At 45.3% G+C, this 21,796-nt stretch overlaps 4 protein-coding genes and 1 pseudogene across 7 annotated transcripts; 2 read left to right on the top strand and 3 right to left on the bottom strand.

Moving 5' to 3' along the window:
• The first annotated feature begins 1,883 nt into the window (after positions 1-1,883).
• On the top strand, positions 1,884-6,104 carry LOC112351583 (annotated as a pseudogene).
• A 1,244-nt stretch (positions 6,105-7,348) lies between these two features.
• On the bottom strand, positions 7,349-10,613 carry LOC112351562 (pentatricopeptide repeat-containing protein At4g02750-like). Of its 4 annotated transcripts, XM_024689647.1 has the most exons (3): positions 10,400-10,613; positions 10,240-10,340; positions 7,349-10,115 (listed from the first exon to the last, which is right to left on the bottom strand). In XM_024689647.1, exon 3 carries the CDS (start codon positions 9,386-9,388, stop codon positions 8,195-8,197), a length of 1,194 nt encoding a protein of 397 aa, XP_024545415.1. In that variant the 5' UTR covers positions 9,389-10,115; positions 10,240-10,340; positions 10,400-10,613; the 3' UTR covers positions 7,349-8,194. The 4 variants fall into 3 exon arrangements, with proteins under 4 accessions (XP_024545415.1, XP_024545413.1, XP_024545416.1 ...); XM_024689645.1 differs by having other exon boundaries at positions 7,349-10,340; XM_024689646.1 differs by having other exon boundaries at positions 7,349-10,331.
• Positions 9,403-10,128, bottom strand: LOC112351582 (pentatricopeptide repeat-containing protein At2g35030, mitochondrial-like). The gene has a single exon (XM_024689692.1). The coding sequence runs from the start codon at positions 10,126-10,128 to the stop codon at positions 9,403-9,405; it is 726 nt and encodes a 241-aa protein (XP_024545460.1).
• Positions 10,224-13,497, top strand: LOC112351581 (calnexin homolog 1-like). Its single transcript, XM_024689691.1, has 5 exons — positions 10,224-10,559; positions 11,959-12,894; positions 12,963-13,034; positions 13,099-13,230; positions 13,293-13,497. The coding sequence occupies exons 1-5, from the start codon at positions 10,224-10,226 to the stop codon at positions 13,431-13,433; spliced, it is 1,617 nt and encodes a 538-aa protein (XP_024545459.1). The 3' UTR covers positions 13,434-13,497.
• A 1,037-nt stretch (positions 13,498-14,534) lies between these two features.
• Positions 14,535-16,049, bottom strand: LOC112351580 (pentatricopeptide repeat-containing protein At4g02750-like). The gene has a single exon (XM_024689690.1). It carries the CDS (start codon positions 16,047-16,049, stop codon positions 14,535-14,537), a length of 1,515 nt encoding a protein of 504 aa, XP_024545458.1.
• Between the last annotated feature and the right edge of the window lie 5,747 nt (positions 16,050-21,796).

Below are 21,796 nucleotides of genomic sequence, written 5' to 3'. Positions count from 1 at the left end.
TCCCGAAAGAAAGATGGAGGGGTCACTAACTTATTCGCGCAAGGTCCCTCCATTACTTGCGCGACTCCTCGTTTCCCGAATGCACCTCGGTATCCAAACCTTCCACCGCAGCAGCACCAACGGGACGTTGCTGACGCCAAGGTCTCCACCCAGGAAATGGAGGTCGCCAATCCGGAAAGCGCCGACAACGCCGATAAGTATGACCAACTTCATCACACGCCCAGCAACGAACGTCACGGCCACGACCACGTCCTCGCCCTTGTCCTTGGACTCGAGTAGCAGCAGCATCAACCTCCATGGGAACAGGACCATCACTCATAGGAAGTGGAGCTGAAGGACGTGTAGCAAGAAGTGGAAGAGGCGACGTCTCATAACGTTGTGCCAAGCGAAGAGCATCGTCAAGAGTGGCAGGAGCAAGTGCATGCACAAGTCCAACAAGATCTTGACGAAGTGCTGGCCACAGCATTCCTAGCTTGATCCGCTCCGACATATTTGGCTCCGCACGAAGCAAAAGACTTCGGAAACGAACGCCAAATTGCATCACCGACTCAGATAGCCCTTGGCGAAGACGATGCAATTGTTGGAAGGCATCATCACAATCGTCAGCGTGTCCGAAGGCGCGTTTGAAGACGTCCGGAAGAACACTCCAATCGCCACGAGTAGCTGCGCTCAATCCATTGTACCACTGCAATGCCGTCCCTTGAAGGCATGTGGGGAACTCACGCAAACGTCGAGCATCATCCCAAGAATGATATGTGGCAATCACCGTGAAGTGATCGAACCAATGGTACACATCATCCCCAGGATTCCCACGAAAGAACTCCGGCCGAACGCGAGGATTGGCACCAAAAGCAGGAGGAGTTGTACCATGTGCCGTGAACGCCGCCATCAACTGAGTTTGGTTGTTCAATTGCAAGCGCATAGCATCAAGTAATTGAACCAACTGCTGCTCTAGAGTCAAAGGAGGAGATTGCGGATCGGCCATGAAAATGAATGAGAAAAAAAGAGCAAAAGAAGAGAAATGACAAAAAGCTGGAAAGAAATAGTAGATCTAGACAATGCAAAAAGCTAGATCTAAACCAAAATCCTGAAAGGAAAGAACAAAAGAAAGGAAATGGAAAAAGCTAGATCTAGACAATGCAAAAGCTAGATCTAAACCGAAATCCCAAATCCAAGCACTCCCCAGGGACAATCAAAAGTGCCCCTCATCTCCACCAATGTGAGTGCATGGAATATGGAAAGGGAATACAGAAATGTGCATATCAATTAACCCAAAAACCCTAGCTTACATACAGGAGCGAGTGGTCCGGATTGAAACCAATCCGACAGCTACCAAAATCCACTACGCTAATATTAGTATACGGCATCGTAGCCGTATACTTGGCCCTCACACTTCCAAATTATACATACCCATAAATAATTTTTTGATGAATACAATTGTTCTTAAATATATATAAATTTACCACTTACATTTAAACAAAGAGACATGAAGAACATGGCATTGTTGGTCATTCTCTCTGGTGGCATGCACTTTCTTCTCTGGTTTCCAATCCGTTGCAATTTGTTCTTGGTTTCAACCATTTTTCCTCCTGCATTTCTTCCACAAATCAGGGATTTTGCGCAATTCTTGCTCATGGCGCTCCGCGGCGCTCACAATTCTCCTGGCGCTCCTCCTCCAGACCACTGCCGCGAGCCTGGCGTTCCTGGCATTCTTCCCGGGAAAGGTGAGACCGGACAGCTCCACGGCCAGCAGCGTGCCAATTGTGGGAATAATCTGGGCACTGGCGCTGTGGGTGTTTCTTCTCCTCCCATTTCTTGCAAGCATCAGCTACAGGAAGCGTTTTGATCGAGCAAGAACGTCCCAGCCGCTGGTATTCGCGTCGATGTGGACCACGGCGTGGTTCCTGTGGAATCGATTCGGCGGCGTCGGCACCGCCGTGTCGCAGGTGACAATCTTGCCTCTGGTGATGAGCGCCGACGTGTGGGGGATGGATGGGATCGCATTCCTCATGGCGTGGTTCTCGGCGATTCTCAGGGCCGTTCTCGACGAGTCTCTTCCCAAGATGGAGAAATCCGACAAGAAGCGTGCTACACAGCTGCATCGCGGCCACTCCCTGGCGTTTGGAGCCATTGCCCTCTCGACCTTGTTCTACGGCAGCGCCAGGGTCTCGATCTTCTCGGGCGATTTCTTCCAGAAGGACATCGCCCTCACAATGAAGAAAACAGTGCCGGTCTCTTGCGTCCTGGGAAAGCTCCTCTTCTACGAGGACATGGATGTGATGCTCAACAGGAGGAGCCAGCGCCTCCGAGCCGGCGATCGACTGGTGCTCTGGTCCGATGGCGCGCTCAAACTCGACCTCAAACAGGACAGGGATTCTCTCCAATTCAAAGCCGGACAGATCGCTTCCCAGCACGGCGCCTACGTTGGCATCACTTACGAGTACAAGGACGCGAGCACCGGGAGAGTCGGGAACTATTTCGACCTCGTTCTTCCCGATGGCTCCATTGGATTTAGCTACAGGAAAGCCCACTTGGTTCCATTCGTGTACACACATCACTGGTGAACGATCCTTAAAGAAGTTTGAGAGGTCGGAGCTACATTGCGTGCTTTTGTCAGAGGAATCAAACGTGCTTGTCTAAGATTCCTGTGAAGCCCAATCTGTAATACAAAACATGGGTGATATGGACGTAGCACTTGCATTGACTTAATCGTCGTTTGGTGCAGCAAGACTACCGCACGATTTGGAGGAGTCCAAGGCGATGGATCGAGTCGGCTGGAGTGTCGATTGCAAAAGAAGGCAGCCCCACACTGCCATGACAAGGGCATCGCGTTCCATCTCCATCGCTCCGAAGAGCTTCGTGTGAACATCGTGGCGCAAAGGAATATTTGCTTTGTTAGTACCTATCATGGCAGCAAGTATCGTCGTCAGACATCAAACATTGATCGTTTTCTAGTTTTCCATGAAGAGTTTTGAGAACATTCAAATAGAATCAAACACATTCCCTTAGGCAGATCATCAAACACAAATTTCGCCTGCTGCACTTTCCACACACCTCAATCACTAGGTATTGCAAGGTATCTGTCTGATTGAAGTTGCTCGCGATCTCTCAGAGCCTCTAGTGATTTGGTCCAGGAGCTCCACGCTCAGATCCTGGGAATGTTGGGTGTTATATAGACAAATGATTTGTTTTTTTCCCATTTTGTCAATATTTGAATTTATCAAGCATGAAACGCATAGTCTTAAATTCTCAAGTAATTTGACAACATAATCTAGGCAGCAGTTTTTTTTTCCTTAGATTCTAACAATGCCAAGCCCATACATTTGCCAGGAGAGGATACATAGCTCTGCTGCTCGCAAGTCCAGACACCCATTTTGATATGCAGGTTCCACACTCGAGGCTCCAACATGCAGCTAAAAGGCACAGCCAATTCAAAGAAGTGGGAACAAATGGCATGTTTCCGATGAGTTCTCTTGCATTGTCAATGCCAGGCCATCGATTATGCAGGAGTAATGCTGGTGACATGGCTGAATGCCACAGTCAAAAGCCATCGAAACAAAGCAACACTGCCAACTTGGCCGTGAGCATTGAGGGCGGAGACAAATCCAAATTGGTTGTAAATGCCGGCCATCTGCAGAAACTTCATTCTTCCCTGGCATCTGGGCAAAAGTTTTTCTTGCAAGTGAGGCAGCAAGCATTCTAGTCCAAGAAATTATGTCTTTCTCCACCATTGCATTGAACATGACCCTTGCTTCTACCATATACCCATTTTGGGCATAAGCATCAAGCATGGTGTTCCAAGAAACTAGCTGTTGGTATGGCATTTTATCGAAAAATCGTCGTGTCAAAGTCCATATCTCTTGATCCTGTGTAGACATACAATAATGAACTCCACAATACTAAACTTTAACATGGCATTTTGTCAAATATGCACTTTATTATTCTTGCATCTAAATTTGCAATCTAGTGTCATTTTATATTTAGTAAGTTTTTGTAATTGTTTTAAAGATTAATTTTTAAGTAAAATCCTAAAGCATGCATTCTTTTACAAAAGGGGGTTTTGTTTATAAGCCTTTTTTCTATTCTATTACCTTAATTTGGTGCTTAACAATCCTTTAGAAATTATCATCTACAATCATATTTAAGTTATCCTTTAGTCACCATGGTACTTCTCTTAAGGTTTACTAACCTTGGTTTTCCTTCTATATTTGTCAGCCATGAGAATTAAATTAGGCTCCAATACCAATGTTATAATCTGATGTAAAAATACAAAATCTAAGTTTTTCACCACATAATTACCCTTGAGTTTTTTAGTTTTTGATGAATTCCAAATGTATAATAAGGATAATGGGTAAGTTAAACATGGTTGACTAACTTAAAGCATAATTTAACTCCCCACTTATGTTCTATTCTGTGTTTGACTAAGGTTTAAACTATAATTCCAGAAAGGATTAGAGTGTGGCATCGCCTATCTCAAGTTCCTTCTCTTGCAATGGACGCCCGACAATTTCAGTAATGAATCCCCCTACTCAATCATGTTTGGGCCAGACAAATGTGGTACCACCAACAAGGTGCAATTCATCTACAAGCACAAGGGTCCCAAATCCGACAAGCACATCGAGCATCACCTCAAGTACCCGCCATCGCCAGTGGCTGATAAGCTCTCTCACGTCTACACGGCAGTGATCTACCCGAACAACACGCTCAAGATCCTCGTCGGCGGCAAGGAGGAGAAGAGCGTCGACCTCCTCTCGAGCGACTTCGAGCCGGCCGTGATCCCGCCCAAGACCATCCCCGATCCCGACGACAAGAAGCCCGAGGACTGGGACGAGCGGGCGAAGATCCCCGATCCGGAAGCGACCAAGCCCGAGGATTGGGACGAGGACGCTCCACTGGAGATCGAGGACGCGGAGGCGGTCAAGCCCGATGACTGGCTGGACAACGAGCCGGACGAGGTTGACGATCCGGAAGCTAGCAAGCCCGCGGACTGGGACGACGAGGAGGATGGCGAGTGGGAGCCCCCGAAGATCAGCAACCCAAAGTGTGAGGAAGCGTCTGGGTGTGGAGAATGGAAGAGGCCCATGAAGAGGAACCCGGACTACAAGAGGAAGTGGTATCCTCCGATGATCGACAGCCCGGCTTACAAGGGGATCTGGGCTCCGAAGCAAATACCGAACCCGGAGTACTTCGAGTTGGACAGGCCGGATCTAGAGCCGATCTCGGCGATAGGGATCGAGATCTGGACGATGCAGGACGGCATTCTTTTTGACAACATCCTGGTGGCGACCGACGAGGCTGTGGCAGCAGAGTACAGGGAGACGAAATGGAAGCCCAAGTACGAGGCTGAGAAGGAGAAGCAAAAAATTGAAGAAGCGACTCCGAGTCCTGACGGCATCCAGGTACTTTTCCTTTGTCTGTCTTTTGTTTTCTTTCTTGTGTGTGTGTGTGACGACCTTGAATCTTTTCAGGCAAAGATGTTTGAGTACCTGCGCAAGGTTGCCGACATCCCGGCTTTGGCGTCACAGAAGGAAAAGATTCTTGTAAGTAAAACATGGACTTTGTCTCGTATTCTTACTTTCTTTTCGTTTGTGACACACAGGATCTAGAAGGCCGAGAAGTTCCCAACCATTTCTTTGAGCGCCATAGCTTTCATCCCGCTCGTCGTGGTGGTCACGCTGTTTAAGATTCTTTTTGGTGGCAAGAAATCGCCCCCCAAGAAGACGAAGGTACAATTAGCAATAGAGTTGCGCTAGTTTTGGATTCTCATGGTTGTTTGTCTTGCGCAGGTGACTGTAGAGAAGTCCAAGAAGGAAGACATCTCCAGCCCGGACGATTCCAAGGACAAGGCGGAGGACGACGCGACAGGCAACGAGATTGAGAAGGAAGGCGAGGGCGCCCGTCAAAGGAGAACCCGACGCAAATCGTAAGAAAACAGGAGGCGAGAGAGAGCTAGAAGAATCAAAGCTTTTACTCGAGAGAAGACAAGAGAAGAGCGCTCAAAACGTTGTATTGTAAGTGGATGTTTCCCTTTTTTTTGGATTTTACTTGAATCACTATAGTACCTGAAGTACATAGAATTGCTGAATAGATTCTACGAGATTCTACTTACTAGTTCCAAAACAGTGCTAAGATCGTGGCCAGCTCAATCCTTGGCTGTAAAAAAACAAACAAATTGTACGTATTATTTGAGGAAGTTTGAGATTATGCATATTTACAAACATTCATATGCATGGCTATTTCTCATACAGAGTATTTAGCAGCCTCCACCGCCGCCGCCTCCTCCGCAGCCACCACCACCACCGCCGCCGCCACCGCCACCACAGCCTCCGCCGCCAGTGCCAGCACAAGCTCCGCCACCACTCACGAAGGCGCCCGTTGCTGCAGACGGGCGCCTTCGCCTCTGCTTTCGCCTGTTAGAGGATTGAGAGAAACCGAAACACATCTTGGATTGTGCAAGATAAAGGTATGATCGATGCGAGGAGGCTTGCGCTTATATACAAGGCAGGAGAACATCTGATTGGCCACAAGGCCTGACCATATGGAGCAAGCAAAGCAACTTCCTTCACGCGCAATTTGACGAGATTTTATGCACGTATTCCTCAAAGATTGGATAGACAAATGCACGTTTGTAGTGTTACGTCTTGCGTTTCTTGAACACTCTGATGAAGTGTCACGACGTGGCACTGATTGCATAAACTTCTCCAGGTCCACACGCTATCATTGCTTTCTTCGTGGCTTCCTCTGAGTCAAAGTCTCACATTGCCTTCTAGCCTTGTATACAAGCAGAAGATTATGCCCCCTTGCAAGCAATCAATCCAAAATGTGTTTCAGTTTCTTTGCATCTCCAAAAAGGCAAAAGCCAAGAAGGCGCTCCAATTTCGTGGGAGCAATGTTTAGCGGTGGCCACCATGGTGGAGGCCACAGTGGAGGCTCTGGTGGTGACCACGGTGGAGGCCACGATGGAGGAGGCTGTGGTGGTGGCGGAGGCTGTGGCGGTGGGGGCTGTGGCGGAGGAGGTGGCGGTGGCGGAGGTGATTAAAATGACTTCATGTGTACAGGAGAGAGTAAGTCCTTAGATTTTACATATAGTGTGGATTTTTTGTTTGGGAGCTTGTGTAGACGTTCGCTAGTAAAGCATAGGGTGTCTTGGGAGTTGCGTCGGTTACGTCCATTACAGATCTCACTACATCGTCTCCCAGTCTAAGACTGTTATAATCCTCGTGGCTCTTGCATGCTCCGAGGAGGCACGTCCACTCGAGAGCACTGGGAACGAACGGCATGCTTAAGATTAGATCTTTGGCGTCGTGAAGGTGGCCGGCTCGGCTCAAGAGATCTACCATGCAACTTAAGAATATAAATTACCACCTACATTCAAACAAGCACCAAGAGACATGAGGAAGGTGGCACTGTTGGTCATTCTCTCGGTGGCGTGCACTTTCTTCCCTGGTTTCCAATCTGTTGCAATTTGTACTTGGCTCCAACCATTTTTCCTCTTGCATTTCTTCCACAAATCAGGGATTTCGCACAATTCTTGCTCATGGAGCTCTGCGGTTTTCACAATTCTCCTGGCGCTCATCCTCCACACCACTGCCGCGAGCCTGGCATTCTTGGCATTCTTCCCGGGAAAGGTGAGCCCGGACAACTCCAAGGCCAGCAGCGTGCCAATTGTAGGAATAATCTGGGCACTGGCGCTGTGGATGTTTCTTCTCCTCCCATTTCTTGCAAGCATCGGCTACAGGAAGCGTTTTGACCGAGCAAGAACGTCCCAGCCGCTGGTATTCGCGTCGATGTGGACCACGGCGTGGTTGTTGTGGAATCGATTCGGCGGCGTCGGCTCCTTCCTCCATCCCGCCGTTTCCCAGGTTACAATCTTGCCGCTGGTGATGAGCGCCGGCGTGTGGGGGATCGATGGGATCGCATTCCTCATGGCGTGGTTCTCGGCGATTCTCCACGACAGGGCCGTTCTCGACGAGAATCTTTCCAAGATGGAGAAATCCGACAAGAAGCGTGCTACGCAGCTGCATCGCGGCCACTCCCTGGCGTTTGGAGCCATTGCTCTCTCGATCCTGTTCTACGGCAGCGCCAGGGTCTCCATTTTCTCGGGGGATTTCTTCCAGAAGGACATCGCCCTCATGATGTGTTGAGAGTAGATGCTCAGGTAGATGCTTAGCTAGGCAGTTAGGATGATGTGGCATTAGGCAGTTGCCACAGCCCGTGTATATATAGCTTCATATATACAATATGAGCAGTCGTTGCCAGCAGTCGTTGCCTTTTGTATCATGGTATCGGAGCACAGATCTTGAGGACCTGTGAAGGATGAAGAAGAAGAAGAAGCTTCCAGATGCCAACGGCAGAAGCAGAGTAGCCTAGAGCGCAGCAACAAAGCAATGGCAGAGCCATACCAACAGCGAGGAGTGGCAGATAGTAGCGACTCAGAAGCCCTGGAGTGGCAGAAGATGCTGATATGCTCCAAGAGAGGAGTAGTAGAGCAGCCAAGAAGCCCAGGAGCAGCAGAGCAGTGACTTAGCAGGCCGAGAAGCAGAACGGCAGCAGGAGTGGCCAAGATGCTCGAAGAGAGGAGCAGCAGCAGCCAAGTGAGCGGCGGCAGATAGCAGCGGCAGAGTTGGCTGAGAAGCCCAGCAGTGGCAAAAGAGCTCCAAGAGAGGAGCAGCAACAGCCAAAGCAGCAATGGCAAAAAAGCTCCAACTTGGCCGTGAGCATTGAGAGCGGAGACAAATCCAACTTGGTTGTAAATGCCGGTCATATGCATAGTGTGAAACAACTGAAACACAGAAACCGAATCCCCTGCTTGGGTACATGCAGTGAGCATTGCATCCCAAGAAACTTCATTCTTCCCTGGCATCTGGGCAAAAGTTTTTCTTGCAAGTGAACTCTGGCCACTAAGGCCATAGCCAGCAAGCATTATAGTCCAAGAAATTACGTCCTTCTCCACCATTGCATTGAACATGACCCTTGCTTCTGCCATATACCCGTTTTGGGCATAAGCATCAAGCATGGTGTTCCAAGAAACTAGCTGCTGGTATGGCATTTTATCGAAAAATCGTCGTGTCAAGTCCATATCTCTTGATCCTGCGTAGACATACAGCAGTGAACTCCACGATACTAAACTCCAACATGGCATTTTGTCAAATATACACTTTGCCTGCTCAACTTTGCCAGCGTGGGCATATCCGGCTAGCATGGCGTTGCATGCTACTGGATTCTTGAATGGCATTTTTTGAAAGATGTCCTCGGCCATGAAGATGCTGCCAGCGTGCACACATGCTGCCAGCATCGCGGTCCATGTTACCAAGTTCCAGCATGGCATTCTATCAAATAGTAATTTAGCTTCCAATAGATGCCCTGATTGGGCATATGCAGAAATCATTGACGTACACGAAACTAGATCAATTTCTGGAATGGCTTCGAATATACTCTTTGTTTCTTGTAACTAGAATTTACGGCAGAAAGGTTTAACATCACAGTCCAGGAAATGAGACTTCTCTGAGGCATAGAATAAAACACACGCCTTGCCTCCTGCGGATACCCGCTTTGGGAATATGCATTCAGCATACAGTTCCAAGCAGCTAGATCTCTTTCTGGCATTTTCTCAAAGATGTTCTTAGCTTCTTCCAAATTTCTATTATTCGCATGCAACGTTAAAACCACCGTCCAAGAGATCATATCTCTCTCAGGCATGGCATCAAACACCTGAACCGTCTCGTTGATATACCCACTGTGGGCATATGCAGAGATCACGGCGTTCCAAGACACTAAATCCCTGTGAGGCATGTTGTTAAAGATTTTGTAAGCTTCTTGTACACATCCACACCGACCAAACCAAGATAACATCATGTTGAAAGAAATCAAACTCTTCTCCGGCATTTGGGAAAACATCAGCTTGGCCTCTTCCATATGACCATTTTGTGCATAGACAGCTAGCATCAAGAACCAAGACACCGAGTCCTTGTTACGCATGCGATCTAAAACTTGCCGAGCATCCTTGACTCTTGAAAGCTTGCCATACATCTTGATCTTCCCGTTTGATGCAAAGCGCACCCTTGCAGGAGTGTCAGTGGCTATTTCGACCTTGAATGCTGTGGCGGGCTTTACTGCTGCAATGGACATGCAACAAACAAAGAATGTAAAGAACAAACCTCCAAAAGTAACGATTAAAACCACAACGTTCAATGATGAAGTTGTTTCTCAAAGCTTCATACGCCATGGATGGTCCCGTACCTCCTGCCTTTGGTAAGCTGCGTCAGCTGGAAGTTCTCGAGTTGGGAGGGAACTTCTTCTCCAGACCACTGCTTGCTCAGCTCGCATCCACACTGCAAACGCTGGATCTGACAGGTTATAGATTTGAGGAACCGATTCCATCCATAGGTTGGAAACTGACCAGCTTGGGGTACATTAGGGCCGACAGCTCGGGCAGCATTCCGTCGTTCCTCACCAAGCTCGAGAAACTCCTTGTCTTGAATCTCAAAGCAAGCTTGTTCACTGGCTCCATTCCTTCCTCCCTTGGCCAACTAAAAGGCCTAGTTCTCCCAAGCTTACAGGTTCCATTTCCTCGTCCTTAGGGGAGCTGAAAAGCCTCTAATGTCTCAATCTCTTGAGCATTTCCAAGCTCATAAGATCCATTCCATATTTGATTGGTATGTTAAACATGCCAAATTTATGATAGGTATGAAGTTGATTATTAGTTAGAGTTATGAGAAAGTTGTTAATCTCATAGCCTTTGTAAGGACAGAAAATGATATTATCTTAATTGTTGTCGATTGTTTGACAAAAATGATTAATTTCTTCCTTGAAACTAAAGTTTCTGGAACTTGTTTAGATGTTTGTAAATCGGTTATTTAGTTTTTATGGTTTGTTAAGTGATATTATAAGTGATTGAAATCCCAAATTCACATGTTTTGGCAAATAGTCTTTAAAAAGTAAGAAACTAAGTTGAACATAAGAAGTGATAAGCATCCACAATCAATTAAGTAGATAAAACATATGAATCAACTATTGAAAGATATCTTTAGGATTTTTATAGAAAATTTGACTTAACAGAAAGTATAAGAGTGTTACAAATGTGACTATGGGTATCAAAAATTATCTATTGGTGAATCTTTTGGAATCTCTTTCTTTTACTGATACAATAATAAAAGATTAGATTATTAATTCCCTTTTCAACCTCTTTTGTTTGTTTAGTAAATTAGGCTTAACATCTGTATTTAGGAACTCTTATATGTTTTTTGCTAAAAATACAATTTAACTTTTAGTTCTCTTTTACTCACTAACTTTACAAGAACCTTTACATATTGAGTTTTAGTCTTTCAATATTGTTACATAATAACTTAGTATTGAGAGGTTGCAGTGATTGGCAGCACCGGAGCTTACAGATTTGCGTCAGGGTACGACCAGTTTAGACCCTTATCATCATATTTTTCATATGTTAAGTTCCATTAGATATTTATGGAAAGTGTTAACAAGGTATTTATAAAAATGTAGAAATTGTCATAAACATGATGATGCATCCAAATTTACAATCTTTTCTGGGGGGCGAGGGGGAGGGGTTTGTTAATAGGCTTTTTTCTATCTTATTATCTTAATTTTGTGTTTAATAATCCTCCACTTGCCAAGGAATGATTCATATTTAGGCCACCCTCGAATAATACTTTTCTTAGGCTTGATTCTCCCTCTAATCCACTATATTAAATATTCCTTTAGAATATTCTTGCCCCATTTGTCAGCCACAAGAATATGAGTTATATGAACTATAATACCAATGTTATGATCTCATGTGAAAATATAAAATCTAATCTCCTCTTAAAATTCCTCACTCCCCTGAGTTTTTGAGTTTTTGATAAGTTCGAAATGTAATAAAGAGGTAAATCAAGCATGCTAAACTAACCTAAAGCATAATTTAACTCCCCCACTCTGTGGGGTTTAAGCCCATTATTCCAAAAGGGATTGGAGTGTATTTCAAAAGAGGCTGGATGGACGCCTGGAAATTTCAACAACGAATCACCCTACTCGATCATGTTTGGGCTGGACAAATGCGGCGCCACCAACAAGGTCCACTTCATCTACAAGCACAAGGGCCCCAAATCCGACAAGCACATCGAGCATCACCTCAAGTACCCGCCATCGCCAGTGGCTGACAAGCTCTCTCACGTCTACACGGCAGTGATCTACCCGAACAACACGCTCAAGATCCTCGTCGACGGCAAGGAGGAGAAGAGCGTCGACCTCCTCTCGAGCGACTTCGAGCCGGCCGTGATCCCGCCCAAGACCATCCCCGATCCCGACGACAAGAAGCCCGAGGACTGGGACGAGCGGGCGAAGATCCCCGATCCGGAAGCGACCAAGCCCGAGGATTGGGACGAGGACGCTCCACTGGAGATCGAGGACGCGGAGGCGGTCAAGCCCGATGACTGGCTGGACAACGAGCCGGACGAGGTTGACGATCCGGAAGCTAGCAAGCCCGCGGATTGGGACGACGAGGAGGATGGCGAGTGGGAGCCCCCGAAGATCAGCAACCCAAAGTGTGAGGAAGCGTCTGGGTGTGGAGAATGGAAGAGGCCCATGAAGAGGAACCCGGACTACAAGGGGAAGTGGCATCCTCCGATGATCGACAACCCGGCTTACAAGGGGATCTGGGCTCCGAAGCAAATACCGAACCCGGAGTACTTCGAGTTGGACAGGCCGGATCTAGAGCCGATCTCGGCGATAGGGATCGAGATCTGGACGATGCAGGACGGCATTCTTTTTGACAACATCCTGGTGGCGACCGACGAGGCTGTGGCAGCAGAGTACAGGGAGACGAAATGGAAGCCCAAGTACGAGGCTGAGAAGGAGAAGCAAAAGATTGAAGAAGCGACTCCGAGTCCTGACGGCATCCAGGTACTTTTCCTTTGTCTTCTTTTGTCGTTTTTTTTTTCTTTTTGTGTGACGACCTTGAATCTTTTCAGGCAAAGATGTTTGAGTACCTGCGCAAGGTTGCCGACATCCCGGCTTTGGCGTCACAGAAGGAAAAGATTCTTGTAAGTAAAAACACATGAGCATGGACTTTGTCTCGTATTCTAACTTTCTTTTCGTTTGTGACAGGATCTTCTGGAGAAGGCCGAGAAGTTCCCAACCATTTCTTTGAGCGCCATAGCTTTGATCCCGCTCGTCGTGGTGGTCACGCTGTTTAAGATTCTATTTGGTGGCAAGAAATCGCCCCCCAAGAAGACGAAGGTACAATTAGCAATAGCGTTGCGCGAGTTTTGGATTGTCATATGGTTGTTTGTCTTGCGCAGGTGACTGTAGAGAAGTCCAAGAAGGAAGACATCTCCAGCCCGGACGATTCCAAGGACAAGGCGGAGGACGACGCGGCAGGCAACGAGATTGAGAAGGAAGGCGAGGGCGCCCGCCAAAGGAGGACCCGACGCGAATCGTAAGAAAACAGGAGGCGAGAGAGAGCTAGAAGAATCAAAGCTTTTACTCGATAGAAGACAAGAGAAGAGCGCTCAAAACGTTGTATTGCAAGTGGATGTTTCCCTTTTTTTGGATTTTACTTGAATCACTATAGAATTGCTGAATAGATTCTACGAGGTTCTACTTACTAGTTCCAAAACAGTGCTAAGATTGTGGCCAAATCAGTGAAAAAAAAACAAACAAGTTCAATACAAACAAACTTGTACGTATTATTTGAGGAAGTGGAAAATCAAGAACTGCATATTTACAAACATTCATATTTCTCATACAAAGTATTTAGCAGCCTCCACCGCCGCCGCCTCCACCACCGCCTCCTCCGCAGCCACCACCACCACCACCACCACCACCACAGCCTCCGCCGCCAGTGCCAGCACAAGCTCCGCCACCACTCACGAAGGCGCCCGTTGCTGCAGACGGGCGCCTTCGCCTCTGCTTTCGCCTGTTAGAGGATTGAGAGAAACCGAAACACATCTTGGATTGCACAAGATAAAGGTATGATCGATGCGAGGAGGCTTGCGCTTATATACTAGGCAGGAGAGCATCTGATTGGCCACAAGGCCTGACCATATGGAGCAAGCAAAGCAACTTCCTTCACGCGCAATTTGACGAGATTTTACGCACGTATTCCTCAAAGGTTGGATAGACAAATGCACGTCTTGCGTTTCTTGAACACTCTGATGAAGTGTCACGACGTGGCACTGATTGCATAAACTTCTCCAGGTCCACGTGCTATCATTGCTTTCTTCGTGGCTTCCTCTGAGTCAAAGTCTCAAATTGCCTTCTAGCCTTGTATACAAGCAGAAGATTATGCCCCCTTGCAAGCAATCAATCCAAAATGTGTTTCAGTTTCTTTGCATCTCCAAAAAGGCAAAAGCCAAGAAGGCGCTCCGATTTCGTGGGAGCAATGTTTAGCGGTGGCCACCATGGTGGAGGCCACAGTGGAGGCTCTGGTGGTGGTCATGGTGGAGGCCACGGTGGAGGTGGCTGTGGTGGTGGCGGAGGCTGTGGCGGTGGGGGCTGTGGCGGAGGTGATTAAAATGACTTCATGTGTAAGTTCTTAGAGTTCACATATAGTGTGGATTTTTTGTTTGGGAGCTTGTGTAGACGTTTGCTAGTAAAGCATAGGGTGTCTTGGGGGTTCCGTCGGTTACGTCCATTACAGATCTCACTACATCGTCTCCCAGTCTAAGATTGTTATAATCCTCGTGGCTCTTGCATGCTCCGAGAAGGCACGTCCACTCGAGAGCACTGGGAACGAACGGCATGCTTAAGATTAGATCTTTGGCGTCGTGAAGGTGGCCGGCTCGGCTCAAGAGATCTACCATGCAACTGTAGTGCTGCCTTGTGGGCTCAATGGCGTGATCCACAACCATGGAAGCGAAGAAGCTCTTTCCCGCTTGAAAGCTGCCTTTGTGGCTGTTTGCGGCCAGGATGGATGCGAAGCACGATGTGTTTGGGGAATCGACAGCCTGCATTTCGTTGAGGAGATGAAAGGCCTTGCTGGCAGTGGTGCTTACTTGTGCATATGAAGCAATCATGGAGCTCCACAAGATTTGGTCTCTGTCAGGGGCTGTATCAAAAAGTTTCCTTGCGTATACAATATGGCCTTCTCGGGAAAATGCAGATATCAAAGCATCCCAGGTCACAACGTTGCGTTCTAGCATGCTATGAAAGAGTAAAGCAGCTTCACGTAGTTTGCTAGTTAGAACAAACGCATTTAACATTGTGTTCCATGAAACCATATCCATTTCGGGCATCTCTTTAAAGAGTCTTAAAGAAAAGTCACAATGCCCTGATTGAGCATACGCCGAAAGAATAGAGTTCCAAGAGCACAAGTCTCGCTGCGGCATTTGATCAAAGGTGGCCTTCACAAGCTCCAAGTCTGAGGGTTGTGAGAGCAACATTATCGTACAGGAAGTAAGATCAAGCTCCGGCATTTGATAGAAAAAGTTCTTGGTTTCCTCCCCGGGGCTGTTCTTGGCAAGAACAGCGAGCATTGTTGTCCACGACGAGAGAGCTCTCTGCGGCATGGAGTCAAATATAAGCTTTGATTGTCTAGCATCACGGCAGCATCGCATCACAGTGTTGCACGAAACGAGATCTATCTCAGGCATCTCGCGGAAAATCCTTTGTGCCGAATCGACATCCTCGTTCAGTGCGTACGCGCCAAGCATCGCGGTCCAGGCGACGAGATCGTGCTGCGGCATTGCATCAAACAAAAGCTTTGCTCCGTGCAAATCTCCGCCCTGAGACAAGGCAACCAAGATTGTCGTCCATGACACAAGGTCACGAGCCTCCATACAATCGAAAACACGTTTCGCTCCCTCTACATGCCCGTTCCGGGCATATGCCGCAAGAATGGAATTCCAAGACACGAGATCATACTCGGGCATCCCGGAGATAATCCTCTGAGCATTTTTTAGATCCCAGCTATGTGCATGTACTGACAGGATTGTGTTCCATGAGAGAAGGCTGTGTTGCGGCATCTCATCAAATGTTTTTTGGGCATTGAAAACATGCCCAGTTCGGGCATATGCCAAGAGCATGGATGTCCATGCAAAGACATCCTTTTGCGGCATTTTGTCGAAGATCTCTTTTGCATGTTTAAGATGGGAGTTTTGGGCGTAAGCTTGAAACATGAAAGCCCACGAAAAGGAGTCTTTGTGTTTGATGGTATCAAAGATTTGGCGTGCCTCTCGTGGGCTTCCATATTTGCCAAACATCTCAATGAGTTTGTTGCTGAGGAAGGAATCATCAGCAAGTGGATGATTCCTTTTAAGATTCAAGTAAATCTCTTTTGCTTCATAAAGGCTTTTGCAGGATTGAATAAAATGAATGTTAGAGTTTCTATTCATAGTCCAACCCAAAATATTGGACTCAAGATTGTTGTAGCGTGTTAGTCCGCTTTGTTGCTGCTACCTCTGGCAGACTTGACAGCCTCTCTCGTACCACCATGGCTGTTTCGCGCTAGGTTTAGGTCTCTCCATCCCTCCAAGCGGCGGAGCATACCTAGATTAAATAATATTTAATGATAATAATAAAAACTCATTATGAGAAGAATAATTTGTTTGTAACACTGTTTTGTTAAAATTTTTATTTATTAACCTAATTGATCAATCCAAATTAAATAGTAGAATAAACTAAAATATACTAAAAAAGTGTTTAAATACAAAACTAATCTAATTATTAGATGGTAGAATATCTTAAAATATCAAAGTTAGTGGTAAAGGTGGTTATCCTAAGACTGAATATCCTTAATCAATTAAAAAATGAAATATTTTATTCATACGCTCTTTCTTTCTATATTTCACTGTAATATCCCAAAATCCTTAATCAATTAAAAAATAATATGCATTTTTATTCATAAACCCTTTCCCTTCATATTTAATCATCTTTTAAGTAGCACTCTTCTAAGAGCCCCACTCTTTTGCTAGATGTTAATTAAATATATAATATAATTCCCTTAGCTAACCAATAGAGTTTAGATTTTTGGGAAGACATTTAACCCATTACTATTTATATCCCAGAATATTTAACCCCAAATATCCCAAAAATTTTAACTAGTTGAAAAGTGGGGTTTTTTCCCTTTATATTTGAACTTTTATGCAAGTCATTCTTTTTTATTTGCAAATAAGTTAAAAAATTTATGCAACTAGTGTTCTTAGATTGTTCTAGGAACAATAGCCTTGTTTAAACATAACATTTTTTTGGATTGCTTCCAATAGCTTTTAAAACTTAGTGGGAAGAAAGTGAAAATTCAAAGATTTGCAGTCCAAGAATCAAAAGAATTCTTTAAATGATGGTGACTTATCTCATGGCCATATCAAATATTAATAACCTCTAAGTGACAGCTTAAACAAATATAATTATTTTATGGTTTTTAATATTTTATAATCCAAAAAAAACAAGTGGGAAAGAAGATGTAGATATGGGCAAGGGGATAGGAGTTTTGTATTACAAGAAAATCAAATAGTACATTTTTTTTTCCTTTGAGAGATTTTAGTTAACTTTAGAGGTTTGGTTTGTATTTAAGATATAGTATTAAACACTGATTACAAACGAATTTTATGAGTGTAAAAATTAAAACTGCTAGATTAAGGTATATTCTAAAATATACCTAAATATTTATAGTATAATCCTTTCACTGTCAGTGCTTGGAATATGGAAAGGGAATATAAAAAATGTGCATATTAATTAACCCAAAAACCCTAACTTATATATATAGGAGCGAGTGGTCCAGATTGAAACCAATCCAACGGCTACCAAAATCCCTCTACACTAATATTAATATACGGCATCATAGCTGTATACTTAGCCTTCACATCATCCCCTCCTCTCGGAATAATGGAAAACTATCAGGGTTCTCTTGTAGACGGGCCAGGATCTAGAGGAACGTTAGAAGGAGGCATTGCCGGATATGTAGGTGGTATTAACTGCTTCTGATTCTTTTGTATGAAGCGTTTCAACCGCTACACATGCACAATCTCTGGAGGATCAGCCTATTGGACATCATGCCCAACCTCATAAACTTATAGTCCAACATGCCGCAACACCCGATATAGTCCTTTCCATTGTGCAAGGAGCCCTTTAGATAAACCACGTACCATAAGATGGGGAAAGCGGACTAACACCAAATCATCCACTTTGTACTCTGGAGGTAGACAATGATGGGAGTTGTAACGCCGTTGTTGTCCTACTTGTATGCGGCTTAAGTGTTCAGCAGACTCTACTAGGACAAGTGGAAGAATACTCGTCAAATACTAATCCCACAACTTAGCATCACCAGCTCATGGCAAGCGCGAAGGTAAACCCAGCTCCGTTGGTAATATTGGATCATGACTATATAGAAGTTTATATAATGAAGCACCAACAGAACTCTACACCCTTGTGACATATGCATACCAAAGAAACAGCAAATAACCATCCCAATCCAAATGTTCATATACTTCACAATCATCCCTTTGAATGTTCGAACAAGCCGTTCCACTAGACCGTTCGATTGTGGATGATAAACACTCGTGAAAGTGTGGCGTATCCCCAATCGAGACATCAAAACATGAAATGCCTCAACTATAAATGCAGGACCATTATCCAAAAGAATCCACTCTGTACAAGAATGCTGGAACACCACTCGATTGAGGAGGAAGTATCCAATAGTAATTGCAGAGGTGCTAGCAAGAACACCAACTTCCACCTAATAAGTCAAGTAGTCAGAAGCAATAATAACATACTCATTGCTAGCAATCGACCGTGGAAAAGGTCATATAAGATCAAACGCCACTAACTCAAATGGACGGGAAATTGCAATTGACTCCAATTGTCCTTTTGCAGCACAAGGGGGAGTATTATGAACTTGGCACCAAACGCAGCTATGCATATACCGGATAACATCACATCGCATCTCTGGTCAATAGAAAAGCTTGTGCAACTTCTCGGTTACACAACGATGTCCCATATGCCCACCTAAAACAGGAGAACCATGATAGGCATGGAGAAACCACGGAATAAAGACAGAAGGCACCACCAGCTATAAATGATCATTAGGATCTGTCCCCACAAAATAAAGAAAGATGTCTTCAAGGTGATATTGAGAATATAAATATTGGAAATGCAAGTCATCAAAAAGTGATGTAGGATTTTCAAACCCTTCTCGAAGCCTTTGAATCCACAGCTCAAGATTTTGAGCCTCGCGAACCTCATCAAGAGAAGGTAGATCTTGCTCTACACCTTGTGGACACTAAACATCAAGTATATCAACCACCAATGTGTAAACTCTTGAGTCTGGACTTCCCGGGAGGTCACCCAGCCTAATACTATTCAAACCCAAGGACGCTTAACCCCAGATATCCCAAAACCCTTAACCGATTGGAAAAGGGGTGCACTCTTGTTCATGGGCCCTTTCCCTCTATATTTGAACCACATGGATCGTCTCTCAAGTCGTTCCCTTTGGTTGCTTACAATTCACCACGCTTCCCTGCAAGTTCACACCCTCGTGAACGGAAGCTGAACGGAAGCTGAGAGCCCCGCTCTCTTGACACCCTACCCCTCGGGTCGAGCCCAGCGGGAGCAAACTGGACCAACCAGATGTCAATCAACATATGGTGTGATTCCCTTAGCCAATCAACAGAGTTGGACCCGAGACCGCTCTGATACCAAATGTAAGTTCCTGAGTTTGGACTTCTTGGGAGGTCACCCAACCCAGTACTACTCAAACCCAAGGATGCTTAACTCTAACTATCCTAAGACCCTTAACCGATTGGAAAAGGGGGTGCACTCTTGTTTATGGGCCCTTTCCCTTTATATTTGAACCCCATGGATCGTCTCTCAAGTCGTTCCCTTTGGTTGCTTACACAATGGTACAGAATCCTTATCTAGAACATCCACAGATGCTGAAACAACAGGCTCATAAAAAATATAAGAAGAGAGTGGAGAAGAAAGAGGAGCTCGAGAAAAGGCATCAGCATCAGTCATAGAACTCCCTGGGCGATAAACAACATCAAAATCATATATCTGAAGCTTCAAAGCCTACCGAGCAATATGACCAATCAGGTTCTTCCGCTTCAATAATGAAGCAACAGTAGCATGGTCACCTTCAAGTAATGTCTGAGAATCATGTAGATATGCATAAAATTTCTCAAAACCCCAAACTGTTGCTAAACACTCCTTCTCTGTCGTGGAGTAGTTCACCTCCGTTGGTTATAATATACAGCTTATATATCAAATGGGATGGTGTTAACCAAACACACTTGGGTTTTCTTGCATCAACACACTTCCAAGACCAATATTAGAAGCATCCACGTGCAAAATAAAAAGTCGAGTGTAGTCAGGATATGCCAAAACTGGAGGAGTCGTCAATAGTTCTTTGAGATCCACGAATGCCCACTCATAATCCAAAGACCAAATGAAAGATGATGTTAATGATTTTAGCAACGCTCGCAATAGTGCAGTGCGATCAAAAAGATGATCCTTAAAGTGACCGAGATACTGCACCTTGCCCAATAAGCGTTGCACATCATTTACACACTTCGGAATAGGGAATTTTAGAACAGCCACAAGTTTTTTAGGATCAAATTGCAAACCCTCACGAGAAATATGGTACCCAAGATAAGTTATGTCCTTGGACCCAAACACGCACTTCGACCGCTTTAGCTTTAAGCTAACGTCCTAGCCGATCCAACACTTTATGAACATCATAAACATACTCTTCCCATGTCCCCTCCGAGTGGATCAAGACATTATCAATGAAGTCAGCAGTCACCTCTGGTATATCACAAAAAACCTCATCCATCATCTGCTAAAAAGCTGCTGAAGCATTATTTAAACCAAATGGCATCACCAAGAAATCGTACAATCCAAATGGTGTATGAAAAGTAGTCTTAGGAATATCTTCTTCGGCTATCAGTACTTGCCGGTACCCAGAAGCAAGATCTAACTTGGTGAACCAACGACTTTGCCCTAGATGATCCAAGAGATCAGCAGTGTGAGGAAGAGGGTACATATCCGGGATCATCACTTCATTTAACGGACGATAGTCGATGCAAAAATGAATACTCCCATCAAGCTTCGTCACAAGATGAGGTTCACATGCCCAAGGACTCCGCGACTTCTGAATAACACCCTTCTCCAACATCTCCTTAACATTTGTACATAAAATTTTGATCTATTTGGGTGACTGACAACGAACGGGAACCTTGATTGGACAAGCATCCTCGATTGAAATCCGATGACGTGTGGCAATCTTGGCCCCAGACAATAAGTCAAAGTCAAAGAGATTAGAATACTCCTTCATGAGCCAGTCAACCGGTGCAACACAAAGACTGTCGGAGGGATCAGAAAAGATAAGAGCAAAACAAGAAAAAAACGTAGGAGGAAATAATGGGGGGACAAAAGTAATTGAAGCAGAGGTAGAAGTAAAGGGACAAAGAGGTATAAAAATGAGAGGAATGGATGAAACATAAGGAAGTATGAGACAAGGGGGAGAAGCCTCAAAGTCACACTTAGCATGATTGCGTTACAACCAATCCATACCAAGGATGAAGTCAAAAGATTGACTTGACACCACTCGCAAGGACTACAACTCAAGCTCGAGATCGCCCACATGCACAACTAGGTCCACCTCATTCCGTGCACATACATGTGTACAACTATTGCCAGAAAGAATGAAAATTGGTTCTGCCACACGACGCAAGTGTAAATGGCAACATGTGGCAACAAGTCGAGCAATAGAAAATAAACTCAAACCTATATCAACCAACATGAAGAGAATAATAGAAGACCTCTTGTTATAAAAACAAGCCTGGAAAGTAAACACTGGATGAATCGGTGC

Source organism: Selaginella moellendorffii, unplaced genomic scaffold (genome assembly GCF_000143415.4).
Source record: "Selaginella moellendorffii unplaced genomic scaffold, v1.0 SELMOscaffold_63, whole genome shotgun sequence".
NCBI lineage: Eukaryota > Viridiplantae > Streptophyta > Lycopodiopsida > Selaginellales > Selaginellaceae > Selaginella > Selaginella moellendorffii.
Note: the sequence above shows the minus strand (reverse complement) of the source record. Positions and strands in the feature narration are given on the sequence as shown.